The sequence below is a fragment of the Podarcis melisellensis genome (assembly GCF_964234715.1).
Source record: "Podarcis melisellensis genome assembly, chromosome: 4".
NCBI lineage: Eukaryota > Metazoa > Chordata > Lepidosauria > Squamata > Lacertidae > Podarcis > Podarcis melisellensis.
The window spans coordinates 78,198,042-78,220,586 of record NC_138531.1 but is presented as its reverse complement, the minus strand read 5'-3'; the positions used below and the strand labels follow the sequence as shown (position 1 = coordinate 78,220,586).

Below are 22,545 nucleotides of genomic sequence, written 5' to 3'. Positions count from 1 at the left end.
AGCTGAACGTCACGGTGCTCATTGAAGGAGCTCCATGTGACATGGAGATCGACACCGGGTCTGCCCTGTCCATCGTGTCATGGAGCACCATCAAAAGACTGGTACCCAGAGTGTCCAAGAGGCAACTCAACTCCCACCGCGTACACCTGAGAGACTACCAGGGAAACGACATTCCCGTGGTAGGCGTTGGCCGGTTCCGGATCGCCTTCAAGGATTTTTCGGGCCTGCTCCGGTTGGTGGTGGTCGAAGGTCAGCGGCCAAGCCTCCTAGGGCTAGACTGGTTTGATGCCCTCGGCCTGGAAGTCACCGGCATCAACTGCATCTCTAACGCAGAGACTGAGGGTCTGGTCAAAGACTTTGCCGAGGTTTTTGACGGCACCTTGGGGCAATATACAGGTACGCCCATCTCCTTTAGCCTTGATCCACAAGTCGCCCCCATCAAGCTAAAGCCACACCGGGTTCCCTTTGCTCTCAAGGCTAAGGTGGACGAACAACTGGACAAACTGATTGCCCAAGGAGTTTTGGAGCCGGTTGACCACGCCAAGTGGGAAACCCCCATCGTCACGCCTGTCAAGCCAGATGGGTCGGTGAGAATCTGCGCTGACTACAAGTGCACGATCAACAAGGCACTTCAGCAGCACGCTTATCCGGTTCCTGTTGTCCAACACCTGCTGCATTCCCTGGGTGAGGGTAAGGTCTTCGCTAAGCTGGACCTTGCCCAAGCATATCAACAACTGCCAGTTGATGATGCCACTGCTGAAGCCCAGACGATCGTCACCCACCGGGGGGCATTCCGTTGCCGCCGGTTGCAGTTCGGGGTGAGTGTGGCTCCTGGAATCTTCCAAAGCCTTATGGAGCGTCTCCTGCAAGGGCTTCCGGGCGTGGTACCATATTTTGATGACGTCTTGGTGTCTGCAGACTCACACCAGCAGCTGTTCGAGCGCCTCCGTGCCGTGCTGACCAGGTTCCAAGAGGCCGGGCTCAAGGTAAAGAGGGAGAAGTGCCAGATCGCCGTTCCACAGGTAGAGTTCCTGGGCTATCTTATCGATGCCTCCGGCCTTCACCCAACCACATCCAAGATCCGCGCTATCCAGCAGGCCCCCACCCCAAAGAACAAAACGGAGTTGCAGGCATTCCTGGGGCTGCTGAACTTTTATAACATGTTCCTGCCCCACAAAGCCACAGTGGCTGAGCCTCTTCACCGACTCCTTAGCACTAAGACGCCTTGGGCCTGGGGTCATCGGGAGACGGCGGCCTTCAACGCGGTCAAGGCTCTCCTTTCTTCAGACAGTGTGCTGGTACAGTACAGTGAATCCAGGCCGCTGGTCCTTGCCTGCGACGCCTCACCTTTTGGCATCGGTGCTGTCCTTAGTCACCGTTTTCCAGATGGAAGAGAAGCACCGCTCGCCTACTTTTCCAGGACACTATCTCCGACGGAACGGAATTACAGCCAGCTCGACAAGGAGGCATTGGCACTTGTGGCTGGAGTGAAGAGGTTCCATGAATACCTCTATGGCAGGACTTTTGACCTCATCACTGACCACAAGCCACTCCTGGGCCTCCTCGCCGGTGATCGTCCAACTCCACCGGTCCTCTCGCCACGCATGCTGCGATGGACTTTTCCTGGCTGCCTACCACTACCGGCTCATCCATCGCCCGGGGAAATCGATGGGCCATGCCAACGCCCTCAGCCGTTGCCCTCTTCCAGCATTTGTGGAAGACCCGGCTCGAGCTTCGTCGCTCCTTCTGATTGAGGATCTTCCGGCAGCGCCTGTATCAGCTACCACTGTGGCCTCCGCGTCTGCCCAGGATCGCACCATCAGCCGGGTGCTCAACTGGGTGTGGAGGGGGTGGCCACAAGGGCCTTTTGCATCGGAGTTCCAGCCCTTCGCAACCAGACAACATGAACTCTCAGCTCATCGCGGCTGTCTGCTGTGGGGAGACCGCGTCGTGATTCCCCAGGGACTCCGTCAGCGCGTCCTGGAGGCTCTGCACGTTGGCCACCCGGGAATTGTCAAAATGAAGGCATTGGCTCGGTGTTACGTCTGGTGGCCTAATATGGACGATGCCATCACTGCCTGGGTGTCCGCCTGTCAAGCGTGCCAAGAGTCGAGGCCTGCACCACCGGCAGCTAAGGGACACACCTGGGAGACGCCAAAGACACCCTGGTCGAGGGTGCACATCGATCTGGCTGGCCCCTTTCACGGCCGGACCTTTATGGTAGTGGTGGACGCCTATTCCAAATGGCTGGAGGTCGCCCTGATGCCCTCCACCACTACCGAAGCTGTCATCCGGGTGCTGTGAGGCCTGTTTGCAACACATGGGTGTCCTGATGTCCTTGTCTCTGACAACGGACCGCAGTTCACGTCAGGCACCTTTGAGCGGTATCTTTTGGGACTGGGCATCCGCCATGCCCTAACGGCACCCTTTCATCCATCCAGCAACGGGCAAGCGGAAAGAATGGTGCGCTCGGCAAAAGAGGCACTGGCGCGCCTGGACCGGGGAGACTGGCATGAGCGGGTCGCCGAATACTTGTTCGTGCAACACATCACCCCTCATGCGGCCACAGGGAGGAGTCCTGCTGAACTGCTTATGGGCCGCCGCCTCAGGTCACCACTCGACCGGCTACACCCGGACTTTGCCGTGGCTGAACCCCCAGGCTGTGCCAACGCGCCACGGTCATTTGTCCCAGGAAACCAGGTCTTTGCCCGGAACTATGTGGGGGACATTTCTTGGGTGCCAGCCACAGTAGTGGGAGTCACTGGACCTTGCTCGTACCAGGTGGCACTCGAAGATGGACGCTTGTGGCGACGGCACATAGACCAGCTTAGGCGCAGGGTTGGGAACTTGGACACTACCGAGGTGCCCCCAACTGCGCTTGCAGCTCCAGAAGAGACACGTACAGATGGCGAGGCCCCACCTACACCTCCCTCGCAAACTGCCAGCGTGGAGCCGAACCAAGCCGCTTCAGAACAGACTCAGACCACTCCACTTGCGGAGGCTCCACCCACAGCAGCGGATCCAGGGGAGTTGGTTCCAACGCCACCTAGGGTCGCACCACAGCCTCAGCAAGAACTGTGTGGCCCTCCGGACTTGGCTACCAGTCCCCGGCGGTCTGGCAGAGTTTCCAAGCGCCCAACTTATTTAAAGGACTATGTTGTTGGACATGTATCACTGTTGGTCTAAGTATGGGAAATGTAACCGATATGCTTTTGTGCCTAATTGAACCATTACGCGTAGTGCTGTATATAAGGAAACCATTACGATTGTAACTAACACCTTATCTCGGTGGGGAGGGGTGTTATGTAGTGTAGTTTCACCCTGGGCCAACAGGGGGATACTGTATATAGTTTTCACTCAGGTCTGTAGATAGTTTTCACTCAGGTCCGCAGCAGTTATTTTAGGCGGGAACTCTGGGCTGTGGTTGTTACAATGTTGACAGCCGGCTGCCTATAAAAGCAGGCCGGCTGAGCTGTTTGCAGTCAGTTCTATTCCAGCTTACAAAATAAAGAGCTACTTGAAGAAATCGCTGTGCCGGCTGCTATGTCAACCCACAACTTAATACTCCCCCCATCTCTTTCCTGACAAATGACAGGGCAACCAAGGCTCTTTCAGTGCCATGACCAGGCCTAAAGCCAGACTGAAATGGATCCAGATATTCAGTCTCAATCCAAGCATGCCTGAAACTGGACCGCTGCCACCCTCTGGAGCACCTTGCCTGAAAAGAGGATATGAGTCGCTGGGTATTTCTCCAGTGAACCACTGATCATTTCCTGGAGCCACCCAATCAATAGCCTAACACTAGCTTTAAGAAGCCAAGATGGAAAAGTATTAAGGGGACAGGTGGTCGGACACACTTCTTCAAGCAGCTTGTCTACAACCTCAGGACACAGTAATCAAAACTGATCCAGTACAGATGGAAGAGACAGTGCACCGGAAACCTCCAATGAACTTGCTCACAACAGCAAACATATGGCCTATTTCCGCTCCTGTTGCGATCAAAGGATGTGTGGCCTTTGAAACGCTCAATTCCACACACACCTCAAACAAAATCAAAGCACCACACACAGAAAGCCAATAGTATGATTCCATGAGTTTAACAAATAAGAAAGACTTCAATGTGTCACACCACAAAAACCTTTAAATATGTGTAATGGCATTGGGCAATATCCAAGGAAGTGACAATTCAGTATAGACCCACTGAAATCACTGGACTTTCTAGTTTTGGCAGGGAGAATTAACCTGCTGAATCAGAGAGATATTATTTTTCAAGCTCTGATTTTATCAAGGACACTTAACAACAGATACTTTCATGACTGCACATTTGTAGGGCCAAAGTAACATGAAAAGTAGGCATTCATGGACCCAGCAGGCAGCAATGCCCATCATCAGTGCTCCTGGAAAGTGCTGATGCAGTCATGTGCACTGCTGCTGACTGTATCCATGATTGCATGACTTACAAGTTACATTTGTCCCTATGTATGTATACGGATTATTAGGACTGCTTGCATGTACAGCAAGATGGCATTTGTGAATGCACCCCTAAATTAAACGGGCCAATTGTATTTTGCACAGTCACAGAGTCATGACAATATGTCAGGAGAAATTAAGGCTCTTATTAATGACAAGGCAATGAGCAACTGCCATAATGGACCCAACAAATATGAAGGCTAAATGAGTCAAAACAAAAATCTATTTTGAAATAGTGAGATGAAATCCTGCTAAGGTTTTTTTTATTATATGAAAAGAGGATTCATGTAAAATGCCAGTTTAAATAAAAAGACACAGTAACAATGAAATTATCCTTGTTCTAGTTTACACCCTTGTGTACATCATACACAAGGGTGCAATTCTGCCCCCCTCCAAGAAAGCAATATTCTCTATCAGAATTGCGATTGAAGATGTGACTTGTAGCCCAACTCTAAATATGTTTCCTTATATATAGTCTCACCAAGTTCAAAGACTCTTATTTGCTTTGTTCTGAATTATCTGGAACTGACACCAACCAAAAAGTAATTGTAGAAAATTTAACATCTCTGACATCAACGCAAAACATATGCCACAAAATTTTTGATGGCACTGTATAAGTGTCCAGACTAAGTTAATGCTTTTAGCAAATCAGGCTTATCTGTCTAAGCTTCCTGCACATTAAGTGATACAGGAAAGAAGAAGAACTTGCAAAATAGCACCTACACTATCTTTATTAAGGAGGGATCAAAGCAAAACACAGGAAAGAGGGTTAGGGGGAGAAGGATGGGAAAGGGAAAGCGGGGGCAGCAGAGGAAGTAGGAAGAGTTAACCATACTTGTGAACAGGGGTGTTTCTTTGGAATACAATGATGAATATGAGAAGAGACTGAATAAAATATTATTAATAAAAAGAAAACAGATTCCATTAGATGCAAAAACCACTGTTTAAGAAAAAAAACCTAAACTGCAAATGTCAAGTAAATGTTTATTAACTTCAATTTAGCAGAATTCATACATAACCATCAAGATGTTTAAAATTTGCTGAAAGATATTCCCATTTTCTTGTGGTGCACTTACTAGGTGTGCCTAACCTAGCCAGATCAACTAATGGATTTCAGGAAAAGAGTAAAATAATTTGTTAAGGTTGGGACTTTAATGTGACTGATAGCTGAGGGCATTTCATAGATGATGCAGCCTGTTCTGCTCCTAATTTGTTGATGTTATGAAGTTCTGTATTGTTTATTTTAATGTTTTCAATCTTTTTGTTCTATTTCCGGCCATCACATGAGCCACCACCAGCAGCATATATATTTCCCAATAAATAAAAAATCTAGTCATGCAAGTATTGTTTTTTCATACCTGCTGCCATTTGCCCTTCAGTGCTGGGTCTCTGATGGATTGACAGTGCCTTTGAATTTGCTGGATGACACCCTGGTAATAAACCATGGAGGAGTCATAGTTTCCGAGAAGTGCATATTCCCTTCCTTTTTTAGCATTATCACAGATCTCGGCCAAATTCATTTTCTTTGAGAAACCTATAACACAGCATGGAAACATAAAAAGAAAATAATTACATGTGGTCCAACAAATCCTTAAGCAGTAACTTGAGATTATTCTCATAGACTGGATGAGACCAAAAAAAGGAGGTGTTGTTAGACCAGATGAGTGGGGCTCAGTCTGCTCTGAATACTGCTAAACTCCTCCTGAAGGAACTGGTGCATAGCTTGGGGGTACTTGTGAATCCATTATGTACTGTTGATCAAGGCACAAACAACCTTTGTAGCATAGTGTTTCTTCCACCACCTATGACTCTATATAGACAGTGATAACCGAACTTCTCTTGTCTATGCTATGGTAGCTTCAATGTTAGATTACAGAAACACATAATACATGGATGGATCTGCCATTGAAGATGGCTCAGAAACTTCAGCTGGAACAGACTTCAGTAGAAAAATTGCTGAGAATAGGAGTCCAATTCTTGCACAAATGCATTGGCCATTGATAAGTTCTTAAGCTCAGTTCAAAGTCCTGTTTGGACCTTGAACAGCTCTATGTGGCTCCTCATCTGAATCTATCTACCTTGTGGTAGCCATTGGAGGCTCTTCTCAACATGCTTTCTCAACATGCAGAGAGCCACAACATGTAAGCAAGCCTTCTCAGTGGTAACTCCCTGTTTGCAGCAAGGTTAAACATCTATTAGGTGCAAGGTTAAACATCTATTTACCCACACCTCATTAACTGGGAGGGTAGTGAGGTGTGGTTTTTTTGGCCTTTTCAGTGTTCATCCTTTAGTGAGGTGGGTAGAATTTGTCCTTCTATGAATATTCTTGGATGAACACAATTAGGATCTGCATATTATTATTTTTTACAGTTTTAATGTATTTTATGCTGTAATGTCACTTTGGGACATTATTCTGAGTGTGAAAAACATCAAATCTAAAGAATTGCAATTTAGACCTATAATATCACCTTTTACTGTTTTGCACAATTTATTGGTGGTTTGCTAACTATGGAGCCTCCAACCACCACCAGAAATCTTATCTTATTCAAGCTCTCTGATATATATATATCTTGTGGTACACTTATTCACATATTACCTTTAAAAATAAATTCACTGAAAAGGTGTCATTTGTGAATAAGACCGAAATATACAGAGCAATGTTTTACCCAATGAAGACCCAACAGCAGTATTCATGATGTGAGGCCCAATAATGGCAAGCATACAGGTTTCTGCTACAAAAGTACTGCATCTCATCAATAAAAATAGTCTCCAACCCTCTGCTCATCCATACGGGAGCAGGTTTTTCAGACCTTTCAAAAAAAAAATCAACCCACACAGCAAGCTGGCTCTATGTTGTTTTTTATTCATTCTAGTCGTCACAAAAGATGCCTTGCTGAATGACAGTTGCAAAGCAGTCAAAACATTAGGCTACACTGCAGGTTCTGGCCAAGCAATGCTCTTTTGCTTCAATGTACAGAATTGCTGATTACTTGAAGATGGCCTCTTTCCAGACGACAACCCAAACAAATTAATGCACTTGAGATACAGTAAAGCCCTCCAGGACGCTTCCGAAAACATGGTTGAAGAGAAGGTGATGTCACCTAGTTATTTTTGGCACAAGGAAGACACAATTTGTTTATTAAATTTGTATACCGGCCTTCATCCAAAGATCACAGGGAGGTTCACAATAGAAAACTGCAAAATGAGGACACAAAATACATAATACACACTAAAACAGAAACAAACCAATAAATCCAGGGAGGGTTTCTAGAGAAGTGGTTTTACCATTGCCTCCTTCAAGCAGGCAGGGACCACAAGAAAACATTAATCACCTCCCAGGCCCAGCCAACTGTCCCCTCCTTTATCAGTCAAGATGGCAAGGGTCCAGAGCACAAGCGGCCGCCCTGACTGATCCAAGCACCCTGTCCACATCCTTGAGCCTTCCAAACCGAAACTCATCCAACACAACAGGAATAGACAGTATTCTGGACACACCTTGAGATTATGTTCTGGGGATCGTGCCTAAAGCCAAAATCACATGTGGTCAAAACTCACTGGGTTCAATGGCAGATGGGATTGCCAAAATCATTTTTCCATAACTCTGCCCCCTTCTGCCTCTTTTTATTCTTATTTTTAAATTGTCATGCATGGAAAGCTGAATGTGCACAACTAAAATGTGCCTAAATTGCAGGCTTACTGTATCCTACTAATAACAAACACAACAGGAAACCTGTCTTAAAAGTCAGGCCCAGACATTTCTAAGTCTTAAGTATTCACAAATCAAGAGCACGAATCTCAAAAGGAGTGCTGTCCATCTCCAAAAAGGCTGTATAAAATGTTCTTCAGTTTGAAATGAACACAATAAAACCTCTGCTATGTAAAGCAAACAGTCCCCATACCATTGGGGCACTGCTTGCAATGCTTTCCCAACTCATGTTGTTGGGGGACCCTCTGGAGTAATTTGAGGGGCACATGGAAAAGAGGAAAGTCCTACTGCATGAGTTGAATGCCGCTCATATAGCACAGGACATTTTCCTGTTTTTTCCTGCCTGCAGAACCTGGCTCTTTAAAACTGTAGCATTTTGGCTACTTACATTTAAGCCAACAGCCTGCCCCCCCTTTTTTTTTACAGTTTTGTCATGATTTGCAAAAACTATAATTTGACTCCTGTATTAGTCCATCACAAAATCCCAGGTAGCTTTTGAGTCTCCTTCAGTTATGTATCATGCATAAGAGAGTTAATATATGCATGTCAAAAAGCTCCTGCCCAAGGTTTAGAAATCTTACACTAGATAAGATAAGGAGGTCACAAAAAATATTAACCTTCCCTCTTAACAGCATAAGCTGAGCTGATCCCTAACCAAGGTTAGAAAGAAAGTTCTCTCTATGGGTTATAAACAAGACACCAATGATCTAATACATTCTGAAAGGCTTTTCCTTTTTTTTGGAATCACCTGTATACAAGTTTGTTTCAAATTTAATTACCGTATTTTGCGCCCCATAGGACGCACCTAGTTTTTTGGGGGGGAAATAAAGGGGGCAAAATTATTTTTCCCCCCCAGGTGCGGGGCTGGAAGAACCAGGTCGGGGAACAGCGGGAAGGCGCGCTCTGCCTACCCGCTGTCCCCCGAGCTTGTGGGGCTGGTGATGGGGAGAAGTGCGCTGAGCCCGGGACTGCAGGCAGCTCTGCGCAGCCATCGGGAGCCGGGCGGGACTTCGCGCCCCGCTCCCGATGGCCGCGCAGAGCTGCGCTGAGCCCGGGACTGCAGGCAGCTCTGAGCGGCCATCGGGAGTCGGGTGGGACTTCGTGCCCCGCTCTCGATGGCCGCGCAGAGCTGCACTGAGCCCGGGACTGCAGGCAGCTTTGCGCGGCCATCGGGAGCTGGGCGGGACTTCGCACCCGGCTCCCGATGGCCGCGCAGAGCTGTGCTGAGCCTGGGACTGCAGGCAGCTCTGCGCATCCCTCAGAGCCGGCCTCCCGAGGGTTGCACGGAGCTTCTTGAAGCCTGGAGAGCGAGAGGGGTAGGTGCGCACTGACCCCTCTCACTCTCCAGGCTTCAGCGAAAGCCTGCATTCGCCCCATAGGACGCACAAACATTTCCCCTTCATTTTTGGAGGGGAAAAAGTGCGTCCTATAGGGCAAAAAATACGGTACATTTCAGAAAGAGAGAGTCCCAACATTTTTGCAGACTCTGTTTTCTGCCATTCTACTAGACCCGTTTCCTCGATTTGTCTTTGCTCCACAATACAGATGCACATGCTAATAGGCATGGGTTTTGTTAGGGAGTGACTCAGGGGGGGTTTAAGGATGAATCCCAGATCTGCCCCTTTTCTCTTTTTAACTACCTATAGAGCAGCTGGAAGTGATCTTCCAGGTTAAGTATTAAATTATCCCTACATGCTGCCCTGAACAATATTTTGGCAGTAGCATTCCCCACTGTGACTTCTGGGTTGTTCTTAAGGGCAGCCATACATACAGTGCATTACAGTAATCCAAACATGAGATTAACAGAGGATGTGTCATTCTGGCCTGGTTCTCTCTAACCAGGAATGGTCAGAGCTGATGAATCAGCCAGAGCTGGAAAAGGGCACTCTGTGCCACTGAGGCTACCTGTGCCTCAAGTAACAATGCTGGGTACAGAAACTGCCCCAGGCTGCACAATCATATGGGGGGGGTTGCAACCCTTTCCAGGCTACCTACGCAGCTTCTCAAATCAATACCCATTTGCCCATAGGACCTCAGTCTTGCCAGGATTCTGCATGTTTATTTGGCCACATCAAGCCCATTGATGCGGTCTTGTCTTCTGGGTCCTCCATGGAAACAGAGATAATAATATTTTTAAAGCGAACATGAAAGTATGCTGAGCACACCTTGCTAACTTGGAGGCCACTCATAGCTGCTTCACGAGCATCACACAAGGACTTTAGGCTGATTGTGTGAAATGCCTCTATTGGAACGTATTGTGTTTTAAAGACTCCAAGTGTTCTACCTGTGGCATTCAACTAATGGTGGCAGTTTCAAACATGCAAAGCATCACATCCAGGTGAGAACCCACATCACTGCAACTGCAGAAGAGCTCTGAAAGGGCACAGCTCTAGAAAAGGGTGAGATTGCAATTAGCTTTCACCCAACTTAATGCTTCATCCAATGCAGACCTGAACAGATTTTCTTTTAGAACGCCTAAAATGTTGCCAATAAAATCTTAAGTGTTTCAAGGAAAACAAACTGAAATACAAAATGAATCCATTGCTACATCATGTTTGACATCCTATGCCCTTTTAAAATGTGTTGTGGGGGTGGGTTATTATTGGGTTCTTTTTGTTTCTATTTTGATTATGCATTTTGTGCATAATCTGAGACCTGCAGAGATAGGGCAGTATTATTAATAATAAAGCCTGAAATATTAAATTCATCCTATCATGAATTGTGGAGCAATCTCCACAATTAAAGCTGCAAGGAATTATCTGATTTTATTGTCCTTTGCACTGAAATCTATACAGGAGACATGACTACAGAGCCCTAAGTACAGCCTCCTCTCTCTTTTGGTTCTGCAGCCATGGCAATATATCTCATTAATTTCCCAGCTCCTTCTTGTCGCGTAAACCTATGGCATCATGATCTAGCTGCCTAACGTTGCCACCCCAACCTTGGCTGGGAGCCCGAAATCTTAAGGCCTCCTACAGGCAAAAGAGGAGGGGAGGGGCCTCTCGACACCGTTATATGGGCGACGCCCCACATTGCGGTCGCTTCCCCCCCACCTTCCCCTCCACATAACTGCCTTTCTCTCCCCCCCCCCTCTTGCCGACCCTCAAAATGAAGCGGGGAGGGGGCGCTGAAAGAGACTCACAGGCAAAAAGAAGCGGCACGAAGCCCGAGACAAGAACTTCGCTGGGATTTGTAGTCCTTTTGTCAGCTTCGCGTCTCCTTGGGCTACCAGGCAAAGGCGAGACTACAACTCCCATCATGCCTCGCGAAGGAGTGAGAGGGAGGGGGGAGAAAGAAAAAAATAAATCTCCCCCCCCCCCGCGGACCCCTTTGGACTTGGCTTACCTGCGGAGGGACGCCTAACTACGAAACACTGCGGCTGGCGGCTGGCGGCGAGGGGGTTGGCTTCGCATCCTCCTGACTCTGGGCTGACGATCCGGTGAGAACGCGCGGGGCGGGGGGGGGGAGGATGGAAAGGCCGGCCTGAGAGAGAGAGAGAGCGCTCGCGCGTGTCTCTTCGCGCACGCGGAGAGGAGGGGGCTCAGCCCTCCGGCTCGTTGGTGCGAGCGCGCGGTAGCGGCGGCGATTGGTTACCATGGAGGCAGAGAGGGGAGGGGGATGGCGCACGCGCGTGTATGCAGAGCTCCTGCCGCTCCTCCCCCTGCTGGAGGGAGACTTGAATCTTCGAGGTCGAACCAACGGGCGGTTTCTGCTGCCCCCTCCCCGACCCAACCCAATAAACTTTTCCTCAGTTCAGAGCTTTCTGCTCACGTCAGCATTTTTTTTAAAAAAAACATTTTAAAATCTATTCACCGATATTTTTTGGGGGGGGGGAATGTTACTATGCTGCCCCCTTTCCCCCTTCATATGTCATTTTTCTTTTCAATTACAAGCAAGCTTGGTTGATGTATAACGATCATGGCTACAAAGTGTAATAATATAATAATATATATATTATACTATTATATTATTACTTTGTGTAGCCATGATACACACACACACACACACACACACACACACACAAATAAATAAATAAAATAGGCATTCAGGCTTGTAGCCAGACAGTCATGCCGCTGAAATCAATGGGAATTAAGGTAGTCATGACTACCTTGTTCCATTAGTGTCAATGGGTCAGCTATGGGTCTGGATGCAGCCCTACCTCTTCTAAATAACCCACCCTTTATCCCACCAAGGTCCTTAATGTAGTCATGGGAAAACAGTAACCGCTTTGAGTTTTTTTCCTACAATCAAGTTGTATATAAATTTTTTGAAGTAAAGAAATACAAATAAAATCATATTGAGCTTTTACCAAGTCTCTGACTATATAGTAAGATGTGTTCTATTAAACTTTACAAATCATGGTAAAATTAAATTGTGGACACGGTACCTATCTTTATTTCCTCATCATAAAACTGAAGTGTTATGTACATTATTAAAGCTGTATAGAGTCATCATTACCGTACAATGCGTTTTTATACAAAAAATGCATTTACAGTACCTTGCAGCCTCTGAGGATAAATCCCATTGAACTCACTGGGATTTTACTTCAGAGTAGACGGGCCTAGGATTGTGCTGTTAATTATTATAAATAAAATTAGCAGTAATGAAAGAAAACAGTACAATACTAAACATATTTAAGCAGAAGCAGGGTGTTTAAAATACCTTCCTCCTCTTGCAGCCCTTTGAAATTGAGTCAATAAATAAAAAATACAACTAAATTTAACAAAATTGGCTCAGATCCAATTAAATCTAGTCATGTTTAAGTCTCTAGGTGGGTGGGTGACAAAACAGTTTTGTCACTAGTAACATAAATCCTATCGGTTTCCACTTAAGTGCTGCTCACTGCTGTGTTTGAAGAAACACTGATTTTCATTTTGAAGAGGAAAGAAAGCTGGTGTTTCTGTCTTCATTCATCATATCAGTTGCCTGCAAATCACAGCCTTGCATTGTGTGTGAAGGGAGCAACTGTACAAGGTGCTTTGGGGTTACTTAGAGAACTGCAGCTCCAATTTCAATAATAAGGCTTAACGGCAGCCTGAGAAGAATTTATTGTCCACAATGATAGTCTAAAGCCAAATCCACTCACTCCCGAGACTCTGCAAAGGCAGCAATTAGGCAGCATTTTATTGGGCTGCATGGAACACACGGAAGATGCTGTCAAACTAATCTCGAGAGTTTAGACACAAAATTGGTTTCCTGGATAGAGAACATAAGAAATCTGGCAACCTGAAGATATTTAAAGAACTTAAAGCTCTCTGGAGAGAAGCTCAAGTTATTGAGCTGGAGACGGCTGAACATCTGCAAAGAGGAGAAAAAAAGGAGTTTTCAATGAACAGCACCAAAGTGCGCCATAATTTTGGTGCAGCATCTAAAATAGCAATGAAAACCTTAGCATTAATTTGCAGTCGTAACTTGCAGCTAAGGACTCAATTCAAGGCTCCAGGCCTAAAATGGCAATTTCCCTGGTAGGTATCAGATCAGCATTATTAGGCACTGGAAATGTCTTAAAAATGTAATAGCCATTATTCATTGCTGCACAGCACTCCTAAGGGTGTCATCTTCCAATGAAAGGCTGCCCCTTAAGGCCAAGTAAGATGTAATGCAGGCAATGCATTATTGGATCTCTTGATAATTTCTTTAAATCTTAAAAGCCACTGTGGGTGGATATGGGAAAGAATGACTTTGCTCCATACCTCCCCGTCCTTCGCCTCAGCTCAAAGCTGCTGTTGACTACACTCAGGGCGGAAGATACCGTTCTTTTGCATCTCTGAAGCACACACAGCATATTCTTATATGCAAGGTGGTTGGTTTTTTTTGGGGGGGGGGAGAGGAGGGTGTTGAGCAGATGGTCCTTCCTGGTTGGGAGCGCTGATGAGCAAAATGTTACACAATAAACAGACATGGGTTGATAGATGAGCTGGCAAAAATCCTGTGTATTCCTATTTAGAAGAAAGCTCCGCTGAGTTAAGTGTCTGTCTTTTCCTCCTTAGTGAGTCTATTAGCGACTTCTGGGTATTTAACTCATTCCTTAGAGAGGTTCTATCCCAAGACAAGTCACAAATACATAGAGACTGCATATATACCATACATTTGAAGAACATTCCCCTCCCCCAAAGAAAAGAAACGTGGGAACTGTAGTTTACCACCATCCCAGAGTTCCAGTTCCCAGCATGCTTAGCAAACTACAGCTTACAGGATTCCTTGGGGAGGTGTGATTTAAATGTATGGTGTGGATGTAGCCAAAAGGTCACCAGGAGATCTGGTCACAGCACATGTAGTTGGATTCTTAGGTGTTATTTCCTAAAGAAAATGGGGCTTCTCAAATCTCTACTTCCATTCAGTACACAGGCCCCTTTGTAAGACAGAATAAAGCAAAAAAAAAAGCCATGTGCATCAGGTACCTGTGTGGTGCATACCACCATCAGCTGGTGAAAAACAATGTTCAGTTTGGCCCACTCCCATGCAGCTGTTGACCCTGTTGGTGGAAAAACACGAACACACTACAAGTACCTGTGTCTGTGGTTTTTCCCCATTGATGGATGTCATAGCAGATTCATAATGGCACATAAGCAGGGTTAACATTCCCTTCTCCCAGGCTGCTTTGACATAAATTTAAATCCCTCTGAGGCTGGTTTTAAATGGGGGGGGATTGAGGTTGGTGTCACATCTGTTTCAGTCCTAAGCAACTTATGTGCCAAATGCCACTCTGTTTGTTTATATTTATAAACAGTCTCTCCAAATGTAGCTGCAATGATCTACTGTACAATAAAACACATAAAAGCAATGCAATAAAACATCCTCAACAATAGAATATCTTAAGGTAAGAACACTATAAAATTCATGTCCACAGCATTGGCAACTATCTCTGTAGGAGTGGCAGAAGAAATCATATTTTACCAAAAACTTCATAAGTCTGTTGCTTGGCAAGCCTCTCTGTGGTGGGCATGCCAGACAGCTCATTTTTCAGTTTTCCCAATGTTTCCTTTAATTTCTGCTTTTTGAGTTTTCTTTCACACAACATAAAAGCCACTTCTGTTTTGACTAATGTACACATTTTTGCAAATGAAAATTCCCAATACAATGCATTTTTGTCTGTTATTTTCACTAATATATTCCTTTTTATTCACTTTTACCTAATACATTGGTTTTTGTACACATTGGTCGGCTGCTGAACTCCATCACAACATTCAGATCGGTGTGAATCTGGAAGGCTGGCTATGTTTCAGTTCTCCTACGGTTTCAGAAAGTGCTAATTTGATAAATTCAGCTATAAATGTGAACTGAATCAAATTCCTCCCCGGTCCTTCGTCTCAGATGATAAGACTGAGAGGGGGGAAGCTGAGCAAGTGACTCTCACCACCTGCCTGAGTCTCTGCCACCACACTGCTTGAATTCCCACTCTTGCCTTGCTGGATCATTACTGCCATGAGGCATCACTACTGCACCACTGGAACCTCTGCCTGCCAGCTAGGCCATGGGGAGCTGCTGCTGGGCCCCTTTCTCATTTGACCGAAGGGCAGCAACTGCCCCACTTCCAGCAGAGGACTGGTCTGGTCAGCAGCCCTCCTACAGGTTCCTTCAAGTCTCGCCTGGCCAAGCCTCAAAAGGCTTGGCAAGTCTTTCACCACCGACTTGATGAAGCTATATTAGACTTGTGGCTGCTGGTGGTGTGGAAGAACAGAGGAAGGGCTTGAGTCCCATCTCAGGCAGCAAAAACTGCTTTGCACTTTTGTACAAAAAGATACAAGAATTTCGGGCTGCTCATCCACTTTCCAAGACCTGGATTTTAATGTTATTCGGTTTTTATTCGTTTATTGTTATCTATACTGATGTAAGCACTATGCTGTTATGCAACTAGGTTTGTATACAGTGGTACCTTGGGTTACATACGCTTCAGGTTACAGACTCCGCTAACCCAGAAATAGTACCTCGGGTTAAGAACTTTGCTTCAGGATGAGAACAGAAATTGTGCGGCATCGGGTGGCCCCATTAGCTAAAGTGGTGCTTCAGGTTAAGAATAGTTTCAGGTTAAGAACAGACCTCAGGAACGAATTAAGTACCTACTTAACCCAAGGTACCACTGTATTCTGAAAACTAGAAGCCCATTAAAAAAATAATAAAAAAGAAGAATTTAGGTATGCTCCACACGGCGCTAACTTGCACGCTAGGATTTCTTATCAGAGTCAGGAAACTCGAACAAATGGCTGAGTGGGAGAACGAGCTGATGGACAGGATTTGCTTTTTCCTGCTGTAAGGCTGCTGCTATGTTTGTGAAAACCCTCCTGCTCACAGAGTGTGGGGGCTGCCTTGTCCTTGCTTCTCTCTCCTTTCCCCCTCAGTTTGTCAATGTGGATTGTCAGCTGGTTCCCTCTGGGAGTGGAAAAAGGCAGAGTGTTTGCAAGAGAACAGATGGGCAGGAGACGAGGGGGATGGGCCTGCAAGCCTCTATGTATGAGAGGCAGCAGCTAATACGTCTGGGTCATTGAAAGAAAGAGAATGGCAATATGAGGCAACAGTCTGAATAAACTAAACAAAAATGAAACATGAGGATTTGAGACAGCATGTTCTAAATGGGTAATCTGGCAATGCTGCCTAACATTCATCACCTCCTGGGCTCCGGCACATGCCTTGAAAGCAAGCGGCGTCCATCTGAAGTATGTTTGCTGTGTTTGCCTGACTTAGGACCTGATGGATTATTTTGGAACATTGAGGTATCAATAATAAAATGAGGACAACAAGCGAGTGGCTGATTTATACAAGTGCAGATGAGAGCAGAGTTGGGTTTTTATAGCCTACATTTTCCAGTATTGATTATGAATAACTTGGATTATGAATAACCGCAATTAAAATTCTCTTTCCCCACTGAAAATCATACATGCTTTATGGTGGACAGACACACACAGAGACACAGAGTTACCCAAAGATAGGCTCTCACAGCACCTGTTTTCCCTTGCAGTGCAAAGAACAGTGGTATTTCTTATCACATTCTCCTGATGAGTCCATATGGCCATATGAGTCCAGTGAATGTACTCTATAGGCCAAGAAAAGACATCAGCTGTTCTTGGTGATCAGTGGGTGGTCTCTGCTTTTCCCAGTGACAAAAGTGGATTGCATGCTTTGCTGTAACTCACATCATGTCATTTCAGAGCACTGAGCTCAGAAATCTATGTGGATGTAGTGTTTCAGAGGTATGATACTCTGTTACTCTCTCTTCAAACTCAGTTTCCCTGCTGGTTTTTCGTAGCCACCCAAAATGATGTTATTTCTTTTAATGTCAGTAAACAGCTGTTTGTGCCAGTAGGTATTAATTAATTAACTAATTAAGAAAGAATGTGTTATGTTGAGCCATATATCCTTACCACCAGGGGGGGTCACCAAACTTTTGGGACCTGTGGGCATATCTGGAATTTTGAGATGGTGCCATAGGTAACAAATACAAAATGGCTGCCGGGGGGCGGTGCGTGTCTGTGGCATAACACAAAATGGCTGCCACATCTAAAAGAGCAGGAAAAGAGGCAGGACCACAGAATGGTGTTGACATGTTCCCCAAGCCCATCAATGTGGGGAAAGGAACCTGCATCGGCCACTGCCACACACACTCATGGAGAAATGCTCTTTGCCATTCTCCAAAAGTCCTGGCATCCAAGAAATATGGACATATTTAAGGATGCATGTTCCATGTCAGAGAGGCCAAGCCAATGCAAACCTCTCATGTAGTGTGGATTTTTGAGAGGATATTTACGGAGACCTTTTGTGGGTGCCATAAGAATTACTGGCAGATATATTGGTGCCTGTTGATGCCAAGCTGGTGATCTGTGCTTAACATGTCAAAGTGGACATTGTTCAGCAACAACAGAAGTGGAGGTTCATTCAGGACATGGAAAGAGCCATTCTCTCATCAGCCAATCTCAGAAACCAGTGGGGAATTTGTTGCAATCACAAAAATGACTCGTGATTATACAATAAATGCATCCTTACCCTAAATCTAATCACTTGGAAGTCACTTTGAAATAAATGGGACCAAGGGCCAAGTTAGATGTGAACTTAACTGAATTCTCCCTTTAAAAAAAATAAAATATAACTACTGTGGAAATGTGAGCAACAGATTTCACGGGCATTTGAAGATACACTTGTTGCTATTCCCTTTATTTCCTGACATTTGTTTTTTATTTCTGTATTATTTTAATGATGCTGTTTTATTGTGTATTTGAATTAAGGATATTTATATTTCAATGGTTTGTGTAACTTGCTTTTTATACTTCATAAATTGCTTAGAAGCTTATTTTGACATTTAAGTGGCATATAAAATAAGTAAATAATCTGGCTGGCCACTGTGAGAACAGGATACTGTATTGGACCAAATGGGCCTTTGGTCTAATGCAGTAGAGCTCTTCTTATGTCTCTTTATCCATTTGAGTTGCATTTATGCATTTCTCACATCTAGTTACTTTAGCCCTAGCTCCCATCTAAAAAGGGTAGGATAGGGTGTTAGTCGAATTTTTCAACCAAGTGTCATAGTCAAACGCCACCTAGTGACTTCAAGAAGACATACAATCTGTGAAGAATAAATTACCGTATACATAGCAAGTTGTGTAGAGATTCAAGTTGCAGCATGAGAAGATCTACTTTCCTTTCATACATAAGGGGTTACTCTGCTTCAGAGGTTCTTCATTCCAGTGGATTTCTCTTTGACTGGCCTCTTGGAATCTCTTTTTCTCCCTCCCTTGTTCCACAGCTTATAACGTATTTGCAGCCCATACCACACATACAAAAGAGCTGTGAGGTAAATGAGGCAAATGTGCTATGGATGTGCCACATGAAGCAACAAGCTGGGGCACCTTCTCATGGGAAAATCTATTTTTGAATAGGTGTGGAGCCTGCATCTTTGAATGATTGGCTGGCGTGCCTATTTGGAAATACTGCTGAGCAAATCTAAGACATGATTTTAAACTGTCAGCTGCCTGGGTAATAAATAGAGGTTGTAAAAGAAGAGGCTACATAAAGGTTTAAAAGGGGCCATTTATGGGAAGCACATAGCTCAGTGGGAAAGCATCTACAGGGTTGGTTCCTCAGGATGGGCTTGGAATGTGCCGTTTGAAAACCTGACAATCAGCAAAGATAATATTAAGCTATGAGGTCCAATAATCTGACTTGGTATAATTCTGCTTCCTATGTTCCTAGTTTGATATGGTTGCCCAAACAATCTTTTTGCGTTTCTTTTCCACTTGTGTTAAATAGAAATCAACCAAGATATTTCAGGACGGAGAATCCTTAATGGTTCATTAAAAACATCTTTTTTATTTGACATGCTATTAAGTTTTTCTCCTATTTTAACTCAGCTGAACAGCCCACTAAACCTCCTGTTCTATAGATAAGCTTGTAAAGAGGCTTTATTGAGAAATTAATTGACTCACCCCACTTTTAAAATATCTGATAGTTGAATGCTGTATTGTATTCTCAGTTGTTTTTAGGTTTTCCTCCCCATTGTATCTTCATTTTATTTTTTCTATCTCTGCATGCATTTGTTTTGGTTACGCTTATTACTTTTACTGTTTTCTGTATGTATATATATATATATATATATATATATATATGTCAGGGAACTGACATCTAAAGCGCCGCAGGTGCAAAGGCTCCCTGAGGTTGAGAGAGCAGTAGCAGCGGAAGAGGGAACCAGTAGAGGGCGAGCAAGAACTCCAAGGGAAAGTGAGTCGGAGGGATGGCTCAGAGACGCTTCAAGCGAAACCAGTGGGGAGGTCTCAGGACCTCCTATAGGGACACCCACACCTCGACGGAAACTGTCACGCCGAGAGGCCAGACGACGTGTTTCCGTTAAGGAGCTTTTATGTTGGAAACGTTTCCGAAAGCAGCCACTTTCGGATTCTACTAGTGATTGACGCAGCCATGCTGGAGGGGCTCCGTCACAGGCAGAGGTTTGAAAACCTGATCAAACTCTGAGGGACTTGCATTTTACGCACAAGCAGCTCATCGTCCCATCACAGCAATCCGAAAGTCACCGAAAGCCAGCTTGTGCAGAGAGAAGCATCATGAGCAACCCAGCCGGAACCGGGGGTGCAGGAGCAGCTGGAGGGGGTCCAAGCCTGGAAGAAAGGTACAGAGCGTTGGAGATCCAGTTGGCGCTGCAAACGGCGAGGCTTGAGGAGAGGAGGGCTCAGGATGCAGAAAAGGGAAAGGAGAAAACCACCCCGCTCGCCAGAAAGGTACCAGGATTGGTGCAGAAATTCGGGGGGGATCCCAGGAACTATCATGCCTTTAGAACAGAGATGCAATACGCTCTAAACTTGCAGTTTGATGACTTCCCCGACGAGGAATCGCGAGTGGCGTATGTGATTGGCCATCTCGAATCCGGGGCGAAAGATTGGGTTAGACCCCTGATGGCAGCGAATAATGAGATCTTAAAGGACACGAGGAAGTTTTTTCGTGCCATGGACCTGATGTTTTCCAGCGATATTGAGCAGGGGGTGGTGCGAAGGCAGTTAATGGCTTGCCAGCAAGGAAGCAGATCTGTCCGTGAGTACTGGACTGAATTTACTATGCTGATTCATAAATTGGGGTGGGACCTATCGGCGGAGCCCATCCAAATGCTTTTCGAAGAGGGGCTTTCTTCAACCGTCAAAGATGAGCTTTCCCGGGGGCCCAGGGCGGAGTCTATGGACCAATTAACCAAAGCTGCGCTGGCCATAGGAGCGCGCCAGGAGGCGAGGGCTTTGGAAAGGCGGGAAGGGAAAGGAGACCGTTGGAGGGAGTTCCGCATTCCAAACATTCCAGAGCCATCTTTCCCGCCGGCAGAGCCGATGGAAGTTGGAACAGCGCGGGCGCGCGCAGTTTCAAATCCCAGTGAAGGGCGGAAGAAGGAGGGAAAGAGCGCCAAGAGATGTTATCTCTGCCAACAGCCAGGGCACTTTGCCAGAGTCTGCCCACAAAGAAAGGAATGGCAAGGGATGGCAGGAGCTGTTGGGGGAAAGGAAGAGGAAAGCAAGGAGCAAGTAAAAGCCAACGCCTGGCTGCCACCGTCGGGGCACAGCAGCCAGGCCAAAGAGCAATGAAAGTGCCCATGCCAGAACCTCCCAGACCTGCTTTAGTGATAGAGGTGTTACTAGAACTGCCAAACGGACACCCACTAAAGGTCAAGGCGCTTTTGGATTCAGGCAGCTCCTGTAATTTCATGAGTAAGGAGTTTGCAGCTGAGCACCAGATACAGACCATCCCTTTAAGTAACCCCTTGCAGGTGACTACGATTGACGGCAGAGAGCTGTTGGGGGGAGAAGTTAGCCAACAGACTGTCCCGATGATAATGAGAGTGGCAAGGCACACCGAACAGATAGCGTTTAATGTGGCCATCCTGGGAGGAGCGCCCATCATTTTGGGGATGAGCTGGCTGGCGCTACACGATCCGCTAGTGGGCTGGCATCAGAGGGTGGTCTCCTTTGGGTCAGCGCATTGCCTAGAACACTGCAAGGAGGGGAAGGTCTCGGGAGGAGACAGAGTCACCCTAGCGGGGATGGAAGTGATGGGCAAAGGGAAGGTGCCCCCGCAATACGCAGATCTGAGCAACGTATTCAGCGAAAGGGAAGCAGACAAACTGCCACCGCATAGACCCTTTGACTGTCAAATCAACCTACTCCCAGGGGCCCAACTCCCAGTAGGCAAGCTGTACGCCATGTCAGACAGGGAGATGCAGGAGCTGAGGGAGTTCATTGACAAAAACTTGAAGCGAGGTTTCATCAGAGAGTCCCGAGCGGTGGGGGGCAGCCCAGTGTTTTTTGTGGACAAAAAGAACACAGACAAACCGAGACTGGTGTGTGACTTCAGGGCCCTCAATGCAGTGTCGGAGCCCCTGGCTTTCCCTATGCCCCGAATTGACGACATTTTGACCAGAGTAAGGAAGGGAAAGATTTTTACAAAACTGGACCTGCGGGGGGCGTACAATCTGATACGCATAAGGAAGGGAGATGAATGGAAGACCACCATGTTTACCCCTTTGGGAGCCTTTGAATACCTCGTTATGCCCTTCGGTCTACAAGGGGGCTCCGCCTGTTTTCAAGCTTTTATAAACCACGTTCTGGGACCTTTGCTCTACAAGAACTGTGTGGCCTTTTTAGACGACGTGTTGGTGTATTCGGAAGATGAGGAACAGCATGTGAGGGACGTTCGAGAAGTGTTGGGCAGGCTGCAAGCCAACCAGCTGTGGGTGAAACTGGAGAAGTGCCAGTTTCATACCAAGGAGGTGGAATTCCTGGGGTACCGCTTGTCAGACAAGGGATTGGCCATGGATCCAGGCAAGGTTCAAGCGGTACTGGAATGGAAGACACCGAAGACCAAGAAGGACGTGCAAAGATTCTTGGGGT

The 22,545-nt window shown here is 46.1% G+C and overlaps 1 protein-coding gene across 2 annotated transcripts in view; it reads right to left on the bottom strand.

The window, feature by feature from the left end:
• KATNAL1 (katanin catalytic subunit A1 like 1) overlaps nucleotides 1-11,711 on the bottom strand; it is a 39,674-nt gene extending 27,963 nt beyond the window's left edge. Inside the window, exons 1-3 of one of the 2 annotated variants that reach the window (XM_081909385.1) lie at nucleotides 11,522-11,711; nucleotides 10,461-10,565; nucleotides 5,829-6,004 (exon numbers count right to left, since the gene is read on the bottom strand). In XM_081909385.1, the coding sequence (XP_081765511.1) occupies nucleotides 5,829-5,990 (162 nt within the window). In that variant the 5' untranslated portion in view covers nucleotides 5,991-6,004; nucleotides 10,461-10,565; nucleotides 11,522-11,711. The remainder of the gene's footprint in view (nucleotides 1-5,828; nucleotides 6,005-10,460; nucleotides 10,566-11,521) is intronic. The other variant, XM_081909384.1, reaches the window with a different exon arrangement.
• Between the last annotated feature and the right edge of the window lie 10,834 nt (nucleotides 11,712-22,545).